This window comes from Oryctolagus cuniculus, chromosome 5 (genome assembly GCF_964237555.1).
Source record: "Oryctolagus cuniculus chromosome 5, mOryCun1.1, whole genome shotgun sequence".
NCBI lineage: Eukaryota > Metazoa > Chordata > Mammalia > Lagomorpha > Leporidae > Oryctolagus > Oryctolagus cuniculus.
Genome location: NC_091436.1, coordinates 231282 through 248413, shown reverse-complemented (window position 1 = coordinate 248413; position 17132 = coordinate 231282). Strand labels below are relative to the sequence as shown.

The following is a 17132-nucleotide window of genomic DNA, read 5'->3' as shown; positions in this document are numbered from 1 at the left end:
CACACGCCAGGGACCCTGCACAGGGTGTTACTTACACAGTACGCATGTAGCACACATACCCCACACAGCATCACACACCACACACAATGTGCATGCCACACAAGACATACGTCATGCACGCACACGCACAGCTGCGTGCAGAGCTCGATGAATGTCCTGAGTTGATTCAGTCTGCCTGCAGCCATCAGGAGAGCCACTTGGAGCACAGGGTAGGAAGGGCAGGTGCGACGGCAGGGCTGCCACTTCCGGGGCCACCCCAGCTCTCCCGGCCGCACCTCCGTCACTCCCAAAGTCCTCGGGGCCACCCTGTGTCCCGAGACCTCCCTCCAGCCCCACTGTGCTGAGGAGGCTTCACCCTGGGCTCATTTCTGCATGCTAAACCAGACTTCAGGCAGGGCTGTCCACCACGGCACCCCTGGACCGAGAGGGCACAGGGCCTCTCAGAAACAGCCACAGGCCTGGCTCCACCGCGGGCCGAGCTGCGAGGCCCCCTGCTCTGCCTGGGGGGTGGGGTGGTGCAGGAGCCCCTCCTCCCCTCCTCACAAGGGACCCCCACAGTGTCCACTGCACCGGGGAGGCAGCAGCATGGCCTCAAATACCAGGACCGCTGTCCACTGCTGCTCCTCTGAGACCAGATGTGGGCTCCTCCCAACACTGTCCGCTGCCCCGTGGAGCTTTGAGGCCTGTGACAGTGACCCCCTGATGGCAGAGGCCAGTGCCGCCCCCACGGGTGGGATGGTCTGCAGAGAGTCCTCCCTTCATGCCTGCCTTTGCTTTTCCATCTCCCCAGAGCGCCCAGATTCAGGGCGACCCCCGCACAGAAACGGACCACGGGGCTTGCCTTGGGTCACCTCAGGCTGTGACTCCAGACCTGGGAGCCCAGGGCAGCAGGGAGGGGGAGGTGGCAGAGTCAGTCCTGTCCCAGAGCCTCGGAGCCCACTGCCACTCCTGTCAGGTATCCAGGTCCACAAAGCAGGTGCGCTTTTCCTTCTGGCTCGACAGCTTTGTGTCAGTGCTGGTGCGACCGTGGCAGGGACGGCAGAGGGAAACTGGGTACGCGGCCGAGCAAGGGCGGTCAGCACAGAGCAAGAGGGAGCAGAAAGTCATGAAGCTGGAGAGGGCTGGGACAGCGCCGAGATCCTGTGGAAGGAAGACCCTGCCCAGAATCCACGGACAGCCCCGGCGGCCTTCCCTGGGTGACGGTGGGAGAGCAGCCCAGCAGCTCCAGCTCGATGGCTTCCTCTTCAGGAGCAGAATGGGTAACCGGAATCTTGGACACGAATGTCGCAGGACACACACGTTTTAAAACACTGTTCCATTCTGGCTTCGCTGGGTCTCTCACTCTCATTTCTGTTAAGGCACCGGCTGTGCACACGCCCGCCATGGGCACTGCTTTCCAGGGGTTAACAAGAAGACACGGTGATGACATTGCCCCAGGTCAGATGAGTTTGTCTACACTGCAAATGCTCACTTATTAGAGTAAGGCTGCTCTAGGGGCAATGCTCACAAGGGGTCCTGGCTCAAACAATCCTAAACTCTCCAGGTTGCTCTAAATGACACTGCCTGGGGAAAGTAGTTTCCGAAGCCCTGTCCCTGTCGCAGGAGGCACTGTGCTCGGGCACAGGCTCACACGGGCTCACAGAGAGGCTCTCAGCTGACCTCCCACGCCATCTGGGGATGTATCGGGCAAGCACGGTGTCCCATGGGCTGTGCAAGTGCTGTGAGCACAGGTGGGAGCCGTGAGGAGGCCACAGACTTCTGTAGGAAGACACCTGTGTGCAGGTGCTGGCCCGGGGCTGTTGGAGTCCTGCGCTCCAGCGATGAGTGGGGGGGAATGTAGGAGACTGCAGAGACAGCGCGGAGCCAGATTGTGCAAGGGCCTGAGGACCAAGCCAGGGTCGGAGAGCTCTGCCCAAGGCCCTGGAAGCCACTTGCTGCTTTCATCTGGGCACTGCCGGATCTGCCTTCTGGAAAGTCCCCTGGAGGCAACGGGCTGGGCCATCCCCACACAGGGCCTTCGTCCGGGTGGAGCGGACACTCGCCAGGCGGAGCCCGAACCAGGACTCTCAGTATCCAAGTTCTTGACCCAACTTCCCTGTGGATTTGCTTGGTCTTGGTCTGAATTGTGTGGAGAGAGAAGCCCTCCAGAAGCCGTTAGGCAGCAATGCCCCAGCAAGTCATGCTTGTGCACACGCGTGTACTCACTGTGCAAGCTGTCTTCATGCTTCTGCTATGGAAAGTTTCGCATTAACTCCCTTGGGCCTGTGACTCAGCTTCGGCAGCTGTCAGCGGGTCCTCTCGTTGCGCCTGTGCCCACTCACTTGTCCCAATTCAAGCAAACGCCAAACCTCCTCTTGCTTCATTCATGAATATTCCACAAGTTTCCTCTAGCAGATGAGGGAGCTTTCTGTTCGTCTCCACAGCGACATCGCATCTTTCAAACATTCTAGCAGGGGAGGCCGGGCATTCAGCCAAGCACCCGGGCTTGGTTCCAGGCTCTGGTTCCCGAATTCTGCTTCCTGCTAATGCAGACCCTGAGAGGCCCCAGTGAGGGCTCCAGTGATTGGGCTTCTGACCCGGTGTGGGAGACCTGGACCGGGTCCCCAGCTCCTGGCTTCAACCCCAGCTTGGCGCTTGGCGCTGTAGGCATTCCCTGTGAACCAGCAGACGGTCACTACCTGGTCTCTCTCTCTCCCTCTCAAAGAAAAAAGAAAAAGAATTCAACAAGTATACTCCAAAGTCATCCAAGTATCTCCTAAGTGTTTCCATTTCTCTACTTAGGGTGGGGGTGGGAAGGACAGCTGTTGTGGCACCGTAGGTTAAGCTGTCACTCAGGGCACACACGTCTCAGGGCACTGGCCTCCAACCCAGCTCTCTTTTAATGCATACCCGGAGGCAGCAGAGTAGGTGACGGCTCAAACATGGGACACTCAGATGGTGCTCCTGGCTCCTGGCCTGGTTCAGTCCTGGCTGTTGTGGGCATTTGGGAGAGGCAGATAGAAGATCTCTCTCTTTCTCTCTCTCTCTCTATTGCTCTACCTTTCAAGTAGATGAAAATAAATAAACACTTTAAATTTCTCCAACTGGCCCAAGCATTTTAAAATGCTTGAAACAGGAACCCAGTCCAGGGCCTGCCCTTGACTGACAGCTGTCTCTTCTCTGCGCTTCCCCTCGTCTCCTCTTCCTCCTGTTGGGTGGAGCCTGGTGCTGTCCTGGATGGTGCTCAGAGCCCCCTGTGTTCCTTACACTGCTCATGGATTAGGAGCTGTGATCAGGTTCAGTTTTCTTGGCCATGGCTGTGTTGCTGGCCTGCACACTGAATGTGGCCTTGATCCAGAGTCCATTGCTGTCGACAACCAGGCCTGCAAGGCCCCGGCCTCGCCAGCACTGGCCCTCAGCCACACTCTGGGCGCTGCTCAGATTTGGACACACAGCCCTAGGCTCCACATCTGGCTGAAAGCAGGTGCCATTTTCTTTTCAATGTGGATTTATTTTACTGACTTCGAGGGCAGAGAGACAGAGACAGGGAGCTCCCATTTGCTGGTTCACTCCCCAAAGGCCCACCAGAGCCAGGGCTGGGCCAGGCCAAAGCTGGGAGCTGAGAATTCCATCCAGGTCTCCCTCGTGGGTAGGACTCAGGTGTGCGACTACCTCCCAGGTGTGTAGTGGCAGGAGGCTGGAATCAGAAGTGGAGCCAGGGCTTGAGCCCGCCCAGGAGCTGAGCTTTCTGCCTTGTCCGGTTGATGTGCCTGTTGTTCCTGCTTTCCTGGGAGAGCACAGCATGGCTACCGTGCTGGTCTGTGCGTAACCATGGGCCGTGGAGGGTGGACATCCCTGCAGACCCTGGCTCCCAGCAGAAAGGCTGGCGGCACCAGCCTCACCTCAGGCAGGTCACTTCCTGATTGTACAGGTAGGACAGACAGTACTTCGAGGTTCTTCATGGGGCGGGCACGGGACATTTGTTTGAACACAGGTGAAGTCGTCAGTCTTCAGTTCCCTGCCCAAGTCAGAAGGTGATAGTGGAGCTGAGACCAAGTGCTCCAGGCCGATGCACGAGAACCAGGCTGGGGGGCTAAGCGGCACCCCCGACACACCCTGGCTCTGCCGAGACTGGAGACACGGCAGATGCAGCCTTGCCCTCTGCACTGCCAGGGTCCCCCACAGTGGCCAGGAATTAAACGGGGGCTGGGACCACACTGCCGGAACTGGACGCTGACCGCTTCAGCAAGGAACTGCCCGCTCGCAGCCATTTCCTCACCTTTGAGATGAGCACAGCAAATCCCCGCCCCGCCGCCCCGGGCCCTGGGCCGCGGTGCACAGCTGCGGGGCTGCGCCGGACTGCAGTCGGGTGGCTGAAGGGGCCAGGACCTGGTGCCACTCAGGGCACTGCAGTAAAAGGCAACTCAGGTTTTTAAATTAGCTACAAACCAGTGAAGGCCTGAGCATTACTCTGAGTATTGTTCTGGAGACAGACACACGCCTCCTGGGGGCAGCCGCTCCACGGACAGAGGCGGGGGGCAGGACGGGCCGGGCAGGGGTGCCCAGGGAGGGGGCGACGGAGCAACCACACCTGTGGTGCCGTTCATAATATTTATTTTGGAAAAATATTTTAAAAAGGAATTTCTTCATTAACAAAACCGTAAAAAAACTCAAATAACATTTGCACAATATTCCATAAATACATTTATATACAAAAAATATAGTCACATAGACCCGAAGTGCCTTTATACATATTTACCAAAATTTAAATTATAAAAAATGAACATCACAAAATACTCAAGCTTTACAGATATCATGAAAAATATTTTTACAAATCAAAAAATAACACATTTTTTCCATCTAGAAAAACACATTTTAGTATCAAAAAGGACAATAAAGGCAGTGTTTGTGTTTCTAGTTCAAGAACAGACTGGCTCACAGGAATCCAAAAGGTACACTCAGGCAGTGCATGCGTCTCGTGGTCACCACGCCACTCCTTAAATACATACTCCTTTAAAAGCGACTGTCCATAGTGCAATGGGGCGGCATAGACGGCAGCGCCGCGGCGGCCGGCCCGCGACCGGCCGCGCGCCGGGGTGCCTCTGCGACCTGGGAAGAGAACCAGCTCGGTCTGGAGTGAGCTTCTCAGCAGCAGTCCACGGAGGGCCTCCCTCTCCTCTTTCAGCAGCATCCGTTGGGGCATATATCCTTGGAATTTTATGTCAGAGAAATGGGAATTTTGCCACATCGCTTCCAGTCTACACCTGCAGACAGAAGGGAAGTGAGCTCAGGCGAGCCCTGGGACGCCCCGGCTCCCCGCCTCCGCCCCGGGCAGGCCGCACTGACCTCGGTGGCAATAACGCACTCGTCCTTCTCCTCTGATATGACGTACACCGACTGGTACTTGGTGTCTTTCGAAGTGGAATAGACGGACTCTGGCCTTTTCCTTTCAGTTGCTTCTCCTCTACAAGAAACCCAGACAGAACCCCAGTGAAGGTGGGAAAGCACGGGCCAGAGACTGCAGGACAACGCCCCAGGAGGCCGTCCCGCCGCGCCCGCCTTCCCAGCCGCAGCACGCACCCCCGGAGTGTGGCCGGGGCAGCCTTCTCCTCCCCGGCAGAGCCCTGGGGCTGGCCCTTGGCGTCCGGCTTGCTGTGAGCGTCCCTGCTGCGGGCTTCACCACCCGTGAGGTCCGGCACGAGGTTATAGTCCACCGCAGGGTAGCGGGCTCTGAAGCCGTTCTTGTCGGCACCGTGGTCCGCATGGAAGTCCGCCTTCTTGTTGGTGTTCTTGATCTGCGTGGGCCCGACGACGACACTGACCGACAGGTCCTTCTCCCGCTGCCAGCTGGCCAGGTTGTTCATGGTCCCCGTCTCGCCCCGGCAGGGGTCGGCAGGCGGTCGGCGCTTCTGCAGCCGCAGCCGGACACACACGACGGCAGCGGCACAGCTGAGCAGCAGCATGAGGACGAGGACGATGCCGGCACACACGGCCACCCAAGGGAAAGGCCCGCCCTGGCCCTCCACGAACTTCTCCGTGAGGTCTACCACCATGGGGCCCGGGGGCGGCTCGGGGAGCAGGAACTGGCAGTTGGGGCCCCCGTAGCCCCGGGCACACTCGCACACGTAGCGATGGCCCCTCTCGTGGCAGGTGGCCCCGTTGTGGCAGGGTGCATGCTCGCACCTGCTGAAGGGGGCGCTGCAGTTCCTGCCTGTGTAGCCCGGGGGGCAGGTACAAGAGTAGTCGTTCACACCGTCCCTGCAGGTGCCCCCATTTGCACATGGGGAGGAGGCACAGTCATCCACGTTGTTGTCACAGTGCCTCCCAGAAAAGCCAGCCTGGCAGCGGCACAGGTAGGCATCGCCAAGGTCCATGCAGGTGGCACCTGGAACACAAGGGTGGGAGCAGTCACGGGGTGTCCTCTGCACACACTGACTCATGTGTACCCCAGAGACACAGGCACAGGAAAGTCACTCTGTCCTCCACACACACCCTGATGTCACGTGGACCCACAGGCACAGGCACGGAAACAGCCATGGTGCGTCAACCACACACAGCCTGATGTCACAAGGACCCCAGACACAGGCACAGGAACACTGTGTCCTCCACACACCCTGATGTCACATGGACCCGACAGACACAGGCATAGGAATATATATACTGTGTCCTCCATACCCTGACATCATGTGAACCCACAGGCACAAGCACAGGCACACTGTGTCCTCCACACACCCTGATGTCACATGGACCCCACAGGCACAGTACAGGAATAGTCACACTGTGTCCCCATACCCTGACATCATGTGAACCCAGACACAGGCACAGGAACAGCTATGGTGCATCTACCACATACACCCTGATGTCACACAGACCTATAGACACAGGCACAGGAACAGTCACACCATGTCCTACACACACACCCTGATGTCACACTGACCCCACAGACACAGGCACAGGAATAGTCACTCTGTGTCCTCCACACACACCCTGATGTCACACGGACCCCACAGTCACAGGCACAAGAACAGTCACACCATGTCCTCCACACACACCCTGATGTCACACAGACCCCACAGGCACAGGAACAGTCACTCTGTGTCCTCTACACACCCTGATGTCACACAGACCCCACAGGCACAGGCACAGGCTCAGGAACAATCACACCATGTCCTCCACACACCCTGATGTCACACTGACCCACAGACACAGGCACAGGAACAGTCACACCATGTCCTACACACACCCTGACGTCACATGGACCCCACAGACACTACACAGGAACAGTAACACTGTGTCCTCCACACACACTCTGATGTCACACAGACCCCACAGGCACAGGCACAGGAACAGTCACTCTGTGTCCTCTACTACCCTGATGTCACGTTGACCCACAGGCACAGGAACAATCACACCGTGTCCTCCACACACACCCTGATGTCACACAGACCGCAAAGGCACAAGAACAGTCACACTGTGTCCTCCACACACACCCTGATGTCACACAGACCCCACAGGCAAGGAACAGTCACTCTGTGTCCTCTACACACCCTGATGTCACACAGACCCCACAGACACTACATAGGAACAGTCACACCATGTCCTACACACACACCCTGATGTCACACTGACCCCACAGATACTACATAGGCACAGTCACACTGTGTCCTCCACACACACCCTGATGTCACACAGACCCCACAGGCCCAGGCACAGGAACAGTCACTCTGTGTCCTCTACACACCCTGATGTCATGTTGACCCACAGGCACAGGAACAGTCACACCGTGTCCTCCACACACACCTTGATGTCACACAGACCCCACAGGCACAGGCACAGGCACAGTCACTCTGTGTCCTCTACTACCCTGATGTCACGTTGACCCACAGGCACAGGAACAGTCACACCATGTCCTACACACACACCCTGATGTCACACTGACCCCACAGATACTACATAGGCACAGTCACACCGTGTCCTACACACACACCCTGATGTCACATGGACCCTACAGATACTACATAGGCACAGTCACACTGTGTCCTCCACACACACCCTGATGTCACACAGACCCCACAGACAAAGGCACAGGCACAGTCACACTGTGTCCTACACACACACCCTGATGTCACACAGACCTCACAGACACAGGCACAGGCACAGTCACACCATGTCCTCTACACACACCCTGATGTCACACAGACCCCACAGACACAGGCACAGGCACAGTCACACCATGTCCTCCACACACACCCTGATGTCACACAGACCTCACAGACACAGGCACAAGAACAGTCGTACCGTGTCCTACACACACACCCTGATGTCACACAGACCCCACAGACACAGGCACAGAAATAATCACACCATGTCCTCCACACACACCCTGACCTAATGTGAACCCCAGACACAGGCATAGGAACAGTCACACTGTGTGCTCCACATATATCCTGAAACAGCCTCTGCATCTGTGTCAGGCACCAGGAGACACCAGCCAAGCCAGACAGCTTGTGTCCTGAACAAACCCTTGCTGAAGGCAACACACACATTCTCTGACCTCCAAGATGAGGCTGCTGCAGGACTACAGGTCCCAAAGCACAAATCAGAAGCAAAAGCAAGAGCCAGTGCGTCCCGGGCAGCCATGCTCTGACGGGCGCTGCTGGGACCCCTGAGCTGTGCTGAGCTTCAACACACACCTGACAGGGGGCGGTCAGCACCATACCCCAGTACACATGGGAACAAAGACTGACCGAGGACACCATGCTCACGCCCAGGGTCGGCCACTGAGCCGGGCCTGTTCTGGGCCATCTGGGTCCAGCTCCCTGGTTGTGGGTTTGCTTTAGGCACCCTGGCCCTTGCACACGAGCAGGGGCTACACTGGGCAAAGGTGTGAACCTGGGCTTGGCTGGGTTCCCAGCGAGCACGACCTCCTGGGCTAAGGGCGGTCTCCGTGGCCCTGAGCGAGCCATTCCATGGCCTGCCTCTCTGGCCCCCTGGCAGAGGACGGCTTCCACAGAGAACCCCCGACTGCATAAACCCACAAACAAGGCACTCACAAAGCAACGACCTCCACAGGAACATGGGGCACCTGCTAAGCCCGGCAGTCTCTGACCGATCAGGGGTTCTGCCCTCACCATTGGAGCAGGGTGAAGAGCTGCAGTGGTCCATCTTCTTCTCGCAGTTAAAGCCGGAGTAGCCCACGGGGCAGCGGCAGGTGTAGCCCCCTTCCGGGTTGTCAGAGCAGCGACCCCCGTGGAAGCAGGGGCCATCGGCGCAGGTCATGGCACTCAGCTCGCAGACTTTCCCATAGAAGCCAGGAGGGCAAGTGCAGGAATAGCCGTTCTCTAGGTCCTGTGTGACAAGATCAGAGAACACTTGCCAAAACCGCTCCACACCACACACACTCCGGGCTCGCTCTGGGCCCAGGGCTCCCAGGCTTCCGTGAGACGCCACGGACCCCCGCCTCACCGTGCAGCTCCCACCGTTCCTGCAGGGGCTGGCGTCACACTCGTCGATCTCCAGCTCGCAGTTGGCACCGGAATACCCAGGTCGGCAGGAGCACGTGTAGCTGCCCTGGCCTGTGTTGGTGCAGGTGGCTCCATTCCTGCAGGGCTTGTGGTGTGTGCAGTAGTTCAGATCTGCCAGGGGCAGACAGGGAAAGAGGGGGACAGGAGACTCAGTGTCAAATGCAGTGAGACTCTCTTGTTCCAGGACCCCGTCATAGGGGATCCAGGCTGCCCTTACCTTGGTTGCAGAAGAGGCCCCCCCAGCCCTCCTGACAGTTACACTGCCAGGGCTGCTGGCAGGTGCCGTGGAGACAGCCTGGGTATCGGATGCACTCGTCACAGTACCGGCCCTGCCAGCCCACTCTGCACCTTGGGGAAAGAGCACACTGAGGTGAGGCTGACGGTACGTTCACATACCACAGTCCACCCTCCAGGAGCACCAATAAACCCTGGGGCCTCAGACACGTCACCTGGGGAGCCTTCAAACGCCTGACCCTGGGCTGTCTACCTCCCCCCACACACAGCAGGCTCCGACTCTGGTTCAGGAGAGCAGCCTCGCCCCTCCGCGATTCCAGCATTGAGGTGAACTCGCGTTTTCTGTGCCAACTCTTTTTTATCTGCTACCTGCTAATTTTTATAACCATCGTGGAGCAAGCCTGAGTGCAAGCCCACGACCTTACACATTTCCCAGTACTTATTAAGTAGAAACACCGCCCACCTAACCTTGCTGAGTGCTCCCACCACCTGGGGATGCCTCACCAACACCCGGACAAGGCCACACACAAACCCAAAGGACAGCCCCTGCAAACGTACTTGCACTCCCCGGGCTTGTCACAGAAGCCGTGCTGCTCGTCACACCCCGGAAGGCAGATCGCTGCGAGCCAAAAACAGACAGAACTGAGCCCACCCGCGAGTCCCAGCCCTGCCTGTGGGGGCCCGGCCCACCCGCCTGCTGGCTCCAGACTCTCCTCAGCCCAGGGACGGCATTCCTCTCAGCACAGTGGCTCCAGGACAAAAGGGCTCTCCGGAGCCCCCACCCCCACCCCATCCCCTTTTCTTCTGAGAGAGGGTCAGAAGTCTTCCCCTCCCCTCCCCCACTTCCCAGTTCTATGCACAAAGCTCCACCTCTTAATATCCCAGAAAGTGCAGATAAGAGTGGACAGCTGGCATGCAGGGTGCCAGGGCAGGACAGCTGCTCCATTGTGTCTTCTCTCCCAGCAGCTGCCCCGGCACAACAATGCCGCCTCCCCCGCCCCACGTCCCCACCCCCCACACACCCCCAGCGTGTACACACACACACACACACACACACACGCGCGCGCGCGCGCGCTTTTGCCAGAGCAGGCAGGCGTCCTGGCCGCCCATCCCGAGAGATCTAATCTATGGCACGCGAGCTGGGACTCCGGTATTTGAATAAAAAGAAAGTTTCAGTTCCTGGCTACCCCGAGCCCAGCCGGGGAACAGGAAAGGAGAAAGCCAGGGTGGGGGCGCCCCGGAGGGGCCCGAGGCAGCGGCTGAGGCTTTGAGCTGGCTCACTCTGCTGGTTACGAAACGCAGTCACCAGCAGCTCCACAGGTTTTTAAACAGAAGCAGCTCAGCCCCGCAGGAGGATGGCTGGCACTCCAGGCAGGTGAAGACACACCCTCCCCCCAGGCACAAGTCACAGCCCCTCCCTGCCCACATTCTCAGGGGTTCTGGGCCCCTGCGGGCCCCAACAGCTGCACAGCGGCCCACAGAGGTCCAGGTGCGCCAGTGCCAGCTTCTTTAGTCCCTGGAGCGGAGGTGTTCTCCACACACACACACACACACACACGTGCCAGTCCCATGTGCCACTGCGAGGGAGCTTCGGCTGCTGTCACGGCACGGGGGACTCCTGGAAGCAGCCCCGCACTCCGGCCCGTCCCTCCCTTCCTTCCTCCCCTCCCTCCCCGACACACGACACACGCCCTGGGCAGCACAAGCCTCACTTCCTGACCTCTGGCCCTGCCTGGAAAGTGCTCCTTGGCCGGGAGGCAGCTTCCCTGCTCCCTGGGCTCAGAGCCCCCCCAGGACCCCTGGGTCCCTCGGAGGGACTCACGTTCCGTGCAGTACTGGCCTTTCCAGCCAGAGTTGCAGACCTTCTCGCCCCGCTCCCCACAGGTGAAGTGGCCGAAGGCATCGTCCCGGGGCCGGCAGAACACGGAGCAGCCCTCCCCGTAGTAGTGCTCGTCACAGACGAAGCGGTAGGAGTACTTGAGGTCGGTGCGGCCGCTGCTGTGCAGGTCCTGGGACCACTCCTCACCCACCGTCAGGTGCCTCTGTGTGGCCAGGCGGCTGATGAGCCGCTCTGGGTTTTCTGGACGGGAAAACGTGGTGGTGGGGGGTGTTGGTTCCCACAGAGAAGCCACAGAACCGTCTGTGGAGAACACAGCGCTGTTCCTGGGGGTGGGGGTGGGGTCTGTGTTTACCTGTGGCGAGGTCATCCGGGGAGTCTGTGTGCAGAGCTTCAATAATCAGGGAGAAGGTGCCCTGGGAGAACCGAAGGTAAGCCGGAAATGTACAAAACAAAGCAAAACCCAAGTCACTCGGGATGCCCTAGCCAGAGCCGAGGCTGCAGAGGGGCCTCCCTTCCCCCAAGGCCAAGAACTTTCAAAGGGCGCCTTCCGGCCTAGGCTTGGCCCTTAGCGAAGGAACTCGGGTCCTAAGGTGCGCATAGCAGGGGACCCGCGCGGTGGGCGAGGCGCAGGGCCAGGAGAACTGTCCCCGCGTGGGCCCGTCTGGCGCGGGGCACGGAAATACCGGGGTCTGAGAACCATCCGGGCTTTGGCCTCCTCGCATCTCACCCCCAGGAGGACCCGGTGCAGCCACGGCCCGGTCACTCCCGACCCGGGGGTCGACGCCGCGGGCGAGGCCCCCTAGGGCGCCCCCTGCCTGCGTGGAGCAGGAGTCTCCGAGGTTCCCGCGGGGGTGCCCCGCTACGCGCCTGGAGCCCGGGCAGGTGGGGTACGTCGCCCGCCCCGCTCCCAGCCCAGCCTGGCGCCCGCAGGTGCCGCCCTCACCGGCCAGGTGAAGCCGAAGGGGAAGCGTATGGGGTTGCTGAAGGCGGGGTCGGCGCCCGCGCCGTCGGGCAGGCTGAAGGAGTCGACGCCCAGCACGGGCGTGACGGCACTGCCGTAGGTGCAGGGCGGCTCGGGCGACACGCTGGCCTGGTAGTGCTTGAGACACACGCGGAAAAAGGTCCGGCACGCGCACGGCGGCCCTGCGCCCCCACGGCAGCAGCTGCGGTTCCCCAGGATCCCCTTCTTGTTGACGAACTCCTGCAGCTTCAGCTCGAAGACCCCCGAGCTCCAGACCTGGCGGAGGAGGAGGGGGCGTGAGCCGCCGGGCTGGCCAAGGGAGGGCCCCTTGGGGTCGACGGCGTGCGCTCGACCCTCTCTCGGGTCCGCCGCGCGCCCCGGTTCCCACCGGAAAACCCACCTGGCACAGCAGAGCCGAGACCACGGCGAGGGCCAGCGCGCCTCGACGGCCCATGGCACCCCCTGACGCGCTCGCCCTGTGGTGTCCCCTTCTCGTCCTCCCGAAAGGGCAGCGGACGCGAGCGGGGCGGACGCGGCACGAGAGCGCCCTGCTTGGCTCCAGGCTCTTTCTTCGGGGTCGTCTCCGCCCGGCCCAGGCTGCTGTCCCCGGTCCGCGCTCCGGGGCTGCGGGCCGCGCTGGGCGCGGGGCAGGAAAGACTCGCTCGGGAGGTCGCCGCTTTCAGTTTCCCTCCTCTTCCTTCCAATCCGCGAGTGGGTTAGGGTCGCCGGCTTCCTGGTTTTGTCTCGAGCGTCTTCAGAGAGAAGAGGGAGGGAACGGAGGCGTCCCCACGGCCAGCCCAATTCCCAAGGGCGCTGCGGAGGAAGCCTCCGAGCCGATTAGAAATCCCGGCGAGGCGATAATCCGGCGGCGAGCGCGGAGGGGACCTGGGCGCCGGCGGCCGCGGCGGCGGCGGCGGCCCGGGGTCGGCCGTGTCACCGAGCACTCGGCGCCCGGTTCTCCTGCGCCACCGCCAAGGCCCGCGTCTTTCCGCCGAATCCAGCCAATGCCATCCGCGGCGGCGCGCACAGGCTCGCCGGGCGTGGGAGGCGGCTCTGCGCGCTGCCCTCACCGCTCCGCCCCGGCCGGGTCTCCGCTGCGCCCTGGCCGCGGCTGCGCTGCGCCCGCGCTTATATCGCGCCGGCCGCCCGCATGGCTGATGAGATGCAAATGGCCAGCCCCCCAGCCTGGCGAGCGCGGCCACAAAGGAGCCACTTTTCCAAACCCTGCGCTCAATGGATCGCCAAATGGTCAGTGAGCTGTAAAATGTGCAACCCTCTCCCCGCCCCCACCCTCCCCGCCCCCTCCCCTCCGCTAGTCCCACACAAAACGCGCTCATTTACATTCCTGCGAAACGTTCGCGGCGAGACTCGCTGCGCTCGCGGAGCTGGTGCCGCCGCCCGGGCCCCTCCGCGCGGGCCCCTCGCGCTCCCTCGCGGCCGCACAGACCTCGGCGACGCTCGGGGGCGGCGCTGCGCCTGCAGCCCCACCGGGAGCGCCCGACCTGCGCGGCTGGAATCCTCTTCTGGTCCCAAAGGACCCGGGCCGCGGCGCCCCCCGTGGGCTCCTCGCCGGCGACCCCGGGTTTAGGGGCGTGGGGGGGGGGGTCCGCGTTACAAGACCGAGTTCCTGGGCCTTCTTCTGCGGGGGAGGCTCCGACCGACCGAGGAGAAGCCTGGGGTTGGGCCGGGGGAATGGGGTCGCCCGTAGGAAAGGAGTGGGCGGAGCGGGGGCAGTTTCTGGAAGTTTGGGGAGGTCGGCAAGGATTCAGCTCCCGGCTGAGGACCGAGAGTGCGCCTCGGGGCGCGCACATCCTGCGCGCCTAAGGCAGGGCCAGGGAGCCCCCCAGGTACCCCAGCAATCATCCGGGGCCCCTGGGGCTTAGAGTTGGGGGTCAGATCCCCGCGGCGCATCCCCAGAGCTGGGAGAGCCCCTCCCCGACCCGCACACGTCCTCCCCTGAGCGGGTCTCTGGGTCTCGGCCCCTCTCTCCCGGGCATTCCCCCCTCGGCCTCCCCGGCTTGGTAAAAAGTGGGCTTGGTGTGTGTCGCTCGCGTGGCTGTCATTAAGGCAGTGTGTTATTGTGCGCGGCTGAGTCACTGGCTCTTTGTGCGTTCAGCTGTATGGTAATGCAGACAGCACCTGCTCCCTGCACAATGCGGAGCGGGCGAGCTCCCCTCCGCGCGCGCCCAGGCCTCTGCAACAATGTCCGGCACATGTTCCAGGCCCCCCCCCCCCCCCCCCCCGCCAACCTCTACACAACCGTCACCTTCGTAGGTTTTTACATGTCCGTCAGACACTAGAACTTTTGTTTTCGTTTTTTTTTTTTTAAAGGAAAACGAGTTTACTGGGAGGGCTGAGAACACAGTCTCACACAATGAGTTATCTAAATTGCTCTCACACTCACAGGCGGGATGGCGGAGGAAGTTGGGGCGTAGGCTCTTGCCAGTACTTTGGCATCCAGCTTTGTCCTGGACACGCACTCTGCCATGTCCTTCCTGGCCCTGTCTGCCCCTCCTCAAACCAAACCCCAGAGCAGCTTCATCGGGTGCAAGGGGTGCTCCTCGGGGTGTGTAGCCCCCCTGCACTGGCGAGAACGTGCGCTGTCTTCCACACTTGATCACAAAGTATAGGACGCACAGAAAGAAGGGAGCCCCTCTCGCACTGGACAAAGCCCCAGACAACAGCAATCTAAAAGTCCCTGTGAAGTCATCCACAGTGGTCTGCGGCCCTGGCACACTGGGAGGCCACTCTGTGGCTCCTTTCCAGGTGACCCAGCCCTCTAGCCATACCTCATCTCCTGAATAACTACAAAGTTGCAGCATCAACAGAGACCCACACTTGAGGTTTTCTGTCTGCCTCAGGGAAAGGCAGAGTTAATCAAAAGTAATGTTTCAGGCTGAGGTGCGGGGCAGGCTGGGACCCCACCGTGACCCCTGCAGTTTGTTTCAGAGCAAATGCAGGCTTCAGAAGTCCCTGACACCTCTCTGCCTTGGGAGCTGTCCTCCGCGTGCGCCCAAGGCTGGGGCTGGGCTGGCTCCAATCCTAATTTAATCTTGCCACCTAGTGTCAGCGAGCCTTTTCCACCGGGTCTGCTTCCTACTTCAGAGAACCCCCTTCGTCAGTGCTCTGGAGCAGTTCACGGGGGCTGGGGGAGAGGGGGTGGGCAGAGGTTCTGGGCCGGGGAGAAAGAGACTTGAGGTCAGAATCCAGAATCCTCTGTGCCTGCAAGACACTGGGCATAGATTTCAGTAAGAAACAAAATATCAGGAACCTTTTAATTAGAAAATGGAAGTGGGGAAGCAGGCTCATTTGAATGCCTGTTTAGAAAACGAAATAAAAAGCTCCACGCGCAAGGGCTTAGACCTTGGGGGGAAACACTTGCCCCAAATCTTTAACAACCCCCCTTAGCATCAAGCATTTGTTAAACTGACATGGCACAGATTTCTCGATTACAGCGGCAAAGCGGGACTGAAAGGCATCGTAAAATCCATCAGAATCCTGCCCAAGGTTCATTCTTTTCCAACTTAATTTATGCCACGCGATTCTATATTGGGGAAATCAAGCAGAAAGCTCTTTTCTCCTCCCCCTCTCCTTCCTCTTCGCCCTCCTCCTCCTCCTCCTCCTTTGCCCCCACCCCTGAGCTGGTTCCTCTTCCCCTCCCTCTTTGGGGAGACTGTTTAACTTCAGGGTTTCTATGGGGCCTGTTGTAGTTTAACTCCTGCGCACCAGTAGCGGGGATGAACAAAGGAGAGACTCGAGGCCCGACTATTCACCCTTTCTCTGCACTTTAATTTTCATTGATTGGGAAGACAAGGGGAGCCCTTGGGGATGTGAGCTGGAGGGGGTGACACGCCTTTAGACGCCATCGGCCCCCTAGCCAGCCATCTGCTCCGAACCAAATGGCGTTTTTTCACTCCCTAACTGCATGTCTCTATACTCCCACAGCCCAGCGCCCGGAACCCCCCAACGGGGAGGGAGCAGAGACAGAGTTGGTTCCGCCGAGCGGCCTCCCCGTTGGCCCGGCTCCCCACGCACCATAAATCCTCACCTTGCTCACTAGGAAAAAACAGGAAACTTTCTTTTAAACACTTCTTGATGTCTCAGCAAATTTACTGTACAAAGTGAGGCTCATTAGGGTCAGCCTCACCCGATGGTGGCTTGTCTTTTGCAGGCATGGCGCACACTCCCAGAGGCTGAGGCGTGGGCTCCTGCCCCCCTCCACGCTTCATTGGGCCCTTGGGATGGGAGCTCATCCTGGCGTCCTCTGGGTCCCCACTGCCCTTCCCCCTGAAGGTGAGGCGCCCACGTGGGCTGCAGAGGCCGCTGCCCAGGTTCAGTTTTCTGTGTAAACAAAGTGTGGAGGCTTGAGTGGGGCTTGTGTTCTCAGCCCAGCTGAAGGCTGTATACCCAACAGAGAGGTTCTCTTCTCCCTGAGAAGAATTAGGGTCCTTGTTCACAACAACAAAATAAAAAACTTCCAGGCAGCAAAGCTGGTGTTGGTCAAACATGCCAGCTCACTTGAGAAAAGAAGACGAAGCAGGGGGCGTCGAGCCTGCGTATTAATGAGTATTAGTATCGCCTCTCGCCCCTCACC

The 17132-nt window shown here is 60.0% G+C and overlaps 2 protein-coding genes across 37 annotated transcripts in view; one reads left to right on the top strand and one right to left on the bottom strand.

Moving 5' to 3' along the window:
• Positions 1-4576: 4576 nt before the first annotated feature.
• Positions 4577-13216, bottom strand: DLL1 (delta like canonical Notch ligand 1). The gene is made up of 11 exons (XM_008251971.4): positions 12939-13216; positions 12521-12814; positions 11930-11990; positions 11560-11817; positions 10296-10356; positions 9721-9851; positions 9445-9614; positions 9111-9327; positions 5560-6364; positions 5326-5443; positions 4577-5243 (listed from the first exon to the last, which is right to left on the bottom strand). Exons 1-11 carry the CDS (start codon positions 12990-12992, stop codon positions 5238-5240), a joined length of 2175 nt encoding a protein of 724 aa, XP_008250193.1. The 5' UTR covers positions 12993-13216; the 3' UTR covers positions 4577-5237.
• Positions 13217-13413: 197 nt separating this feature from the next.
• The window catches only part of FAM120B (family with sequence similarity 120 member B), a 70741-nt gene continuing 67022 nt past the window's right edge, over positions 13414-17132 (top strand). For 27 of the 36 annotated variants that reach the window (XR_011388893.1, XR_011388894.1, XR_011388895.1 and 24 more), the window contains exon 1: positions 13581-13786. Coding sequence is in view for 11 of the 36 variants with exons in the window: in XM_070074535.1 (XP_069930636.1) it covers positions 13772-13786 (15 nt within the window). In the remaining 25 variants the exon portion in view is untranslated. Of the gene's footprint in view, positions 13787-17132 lie in introns of all 36 variants that reach the window. The other 9 variants (XM_070074549.1, XM_070074537.1, XM_070074539.1 and 6 more) reach the window with 6 other exon arrangements.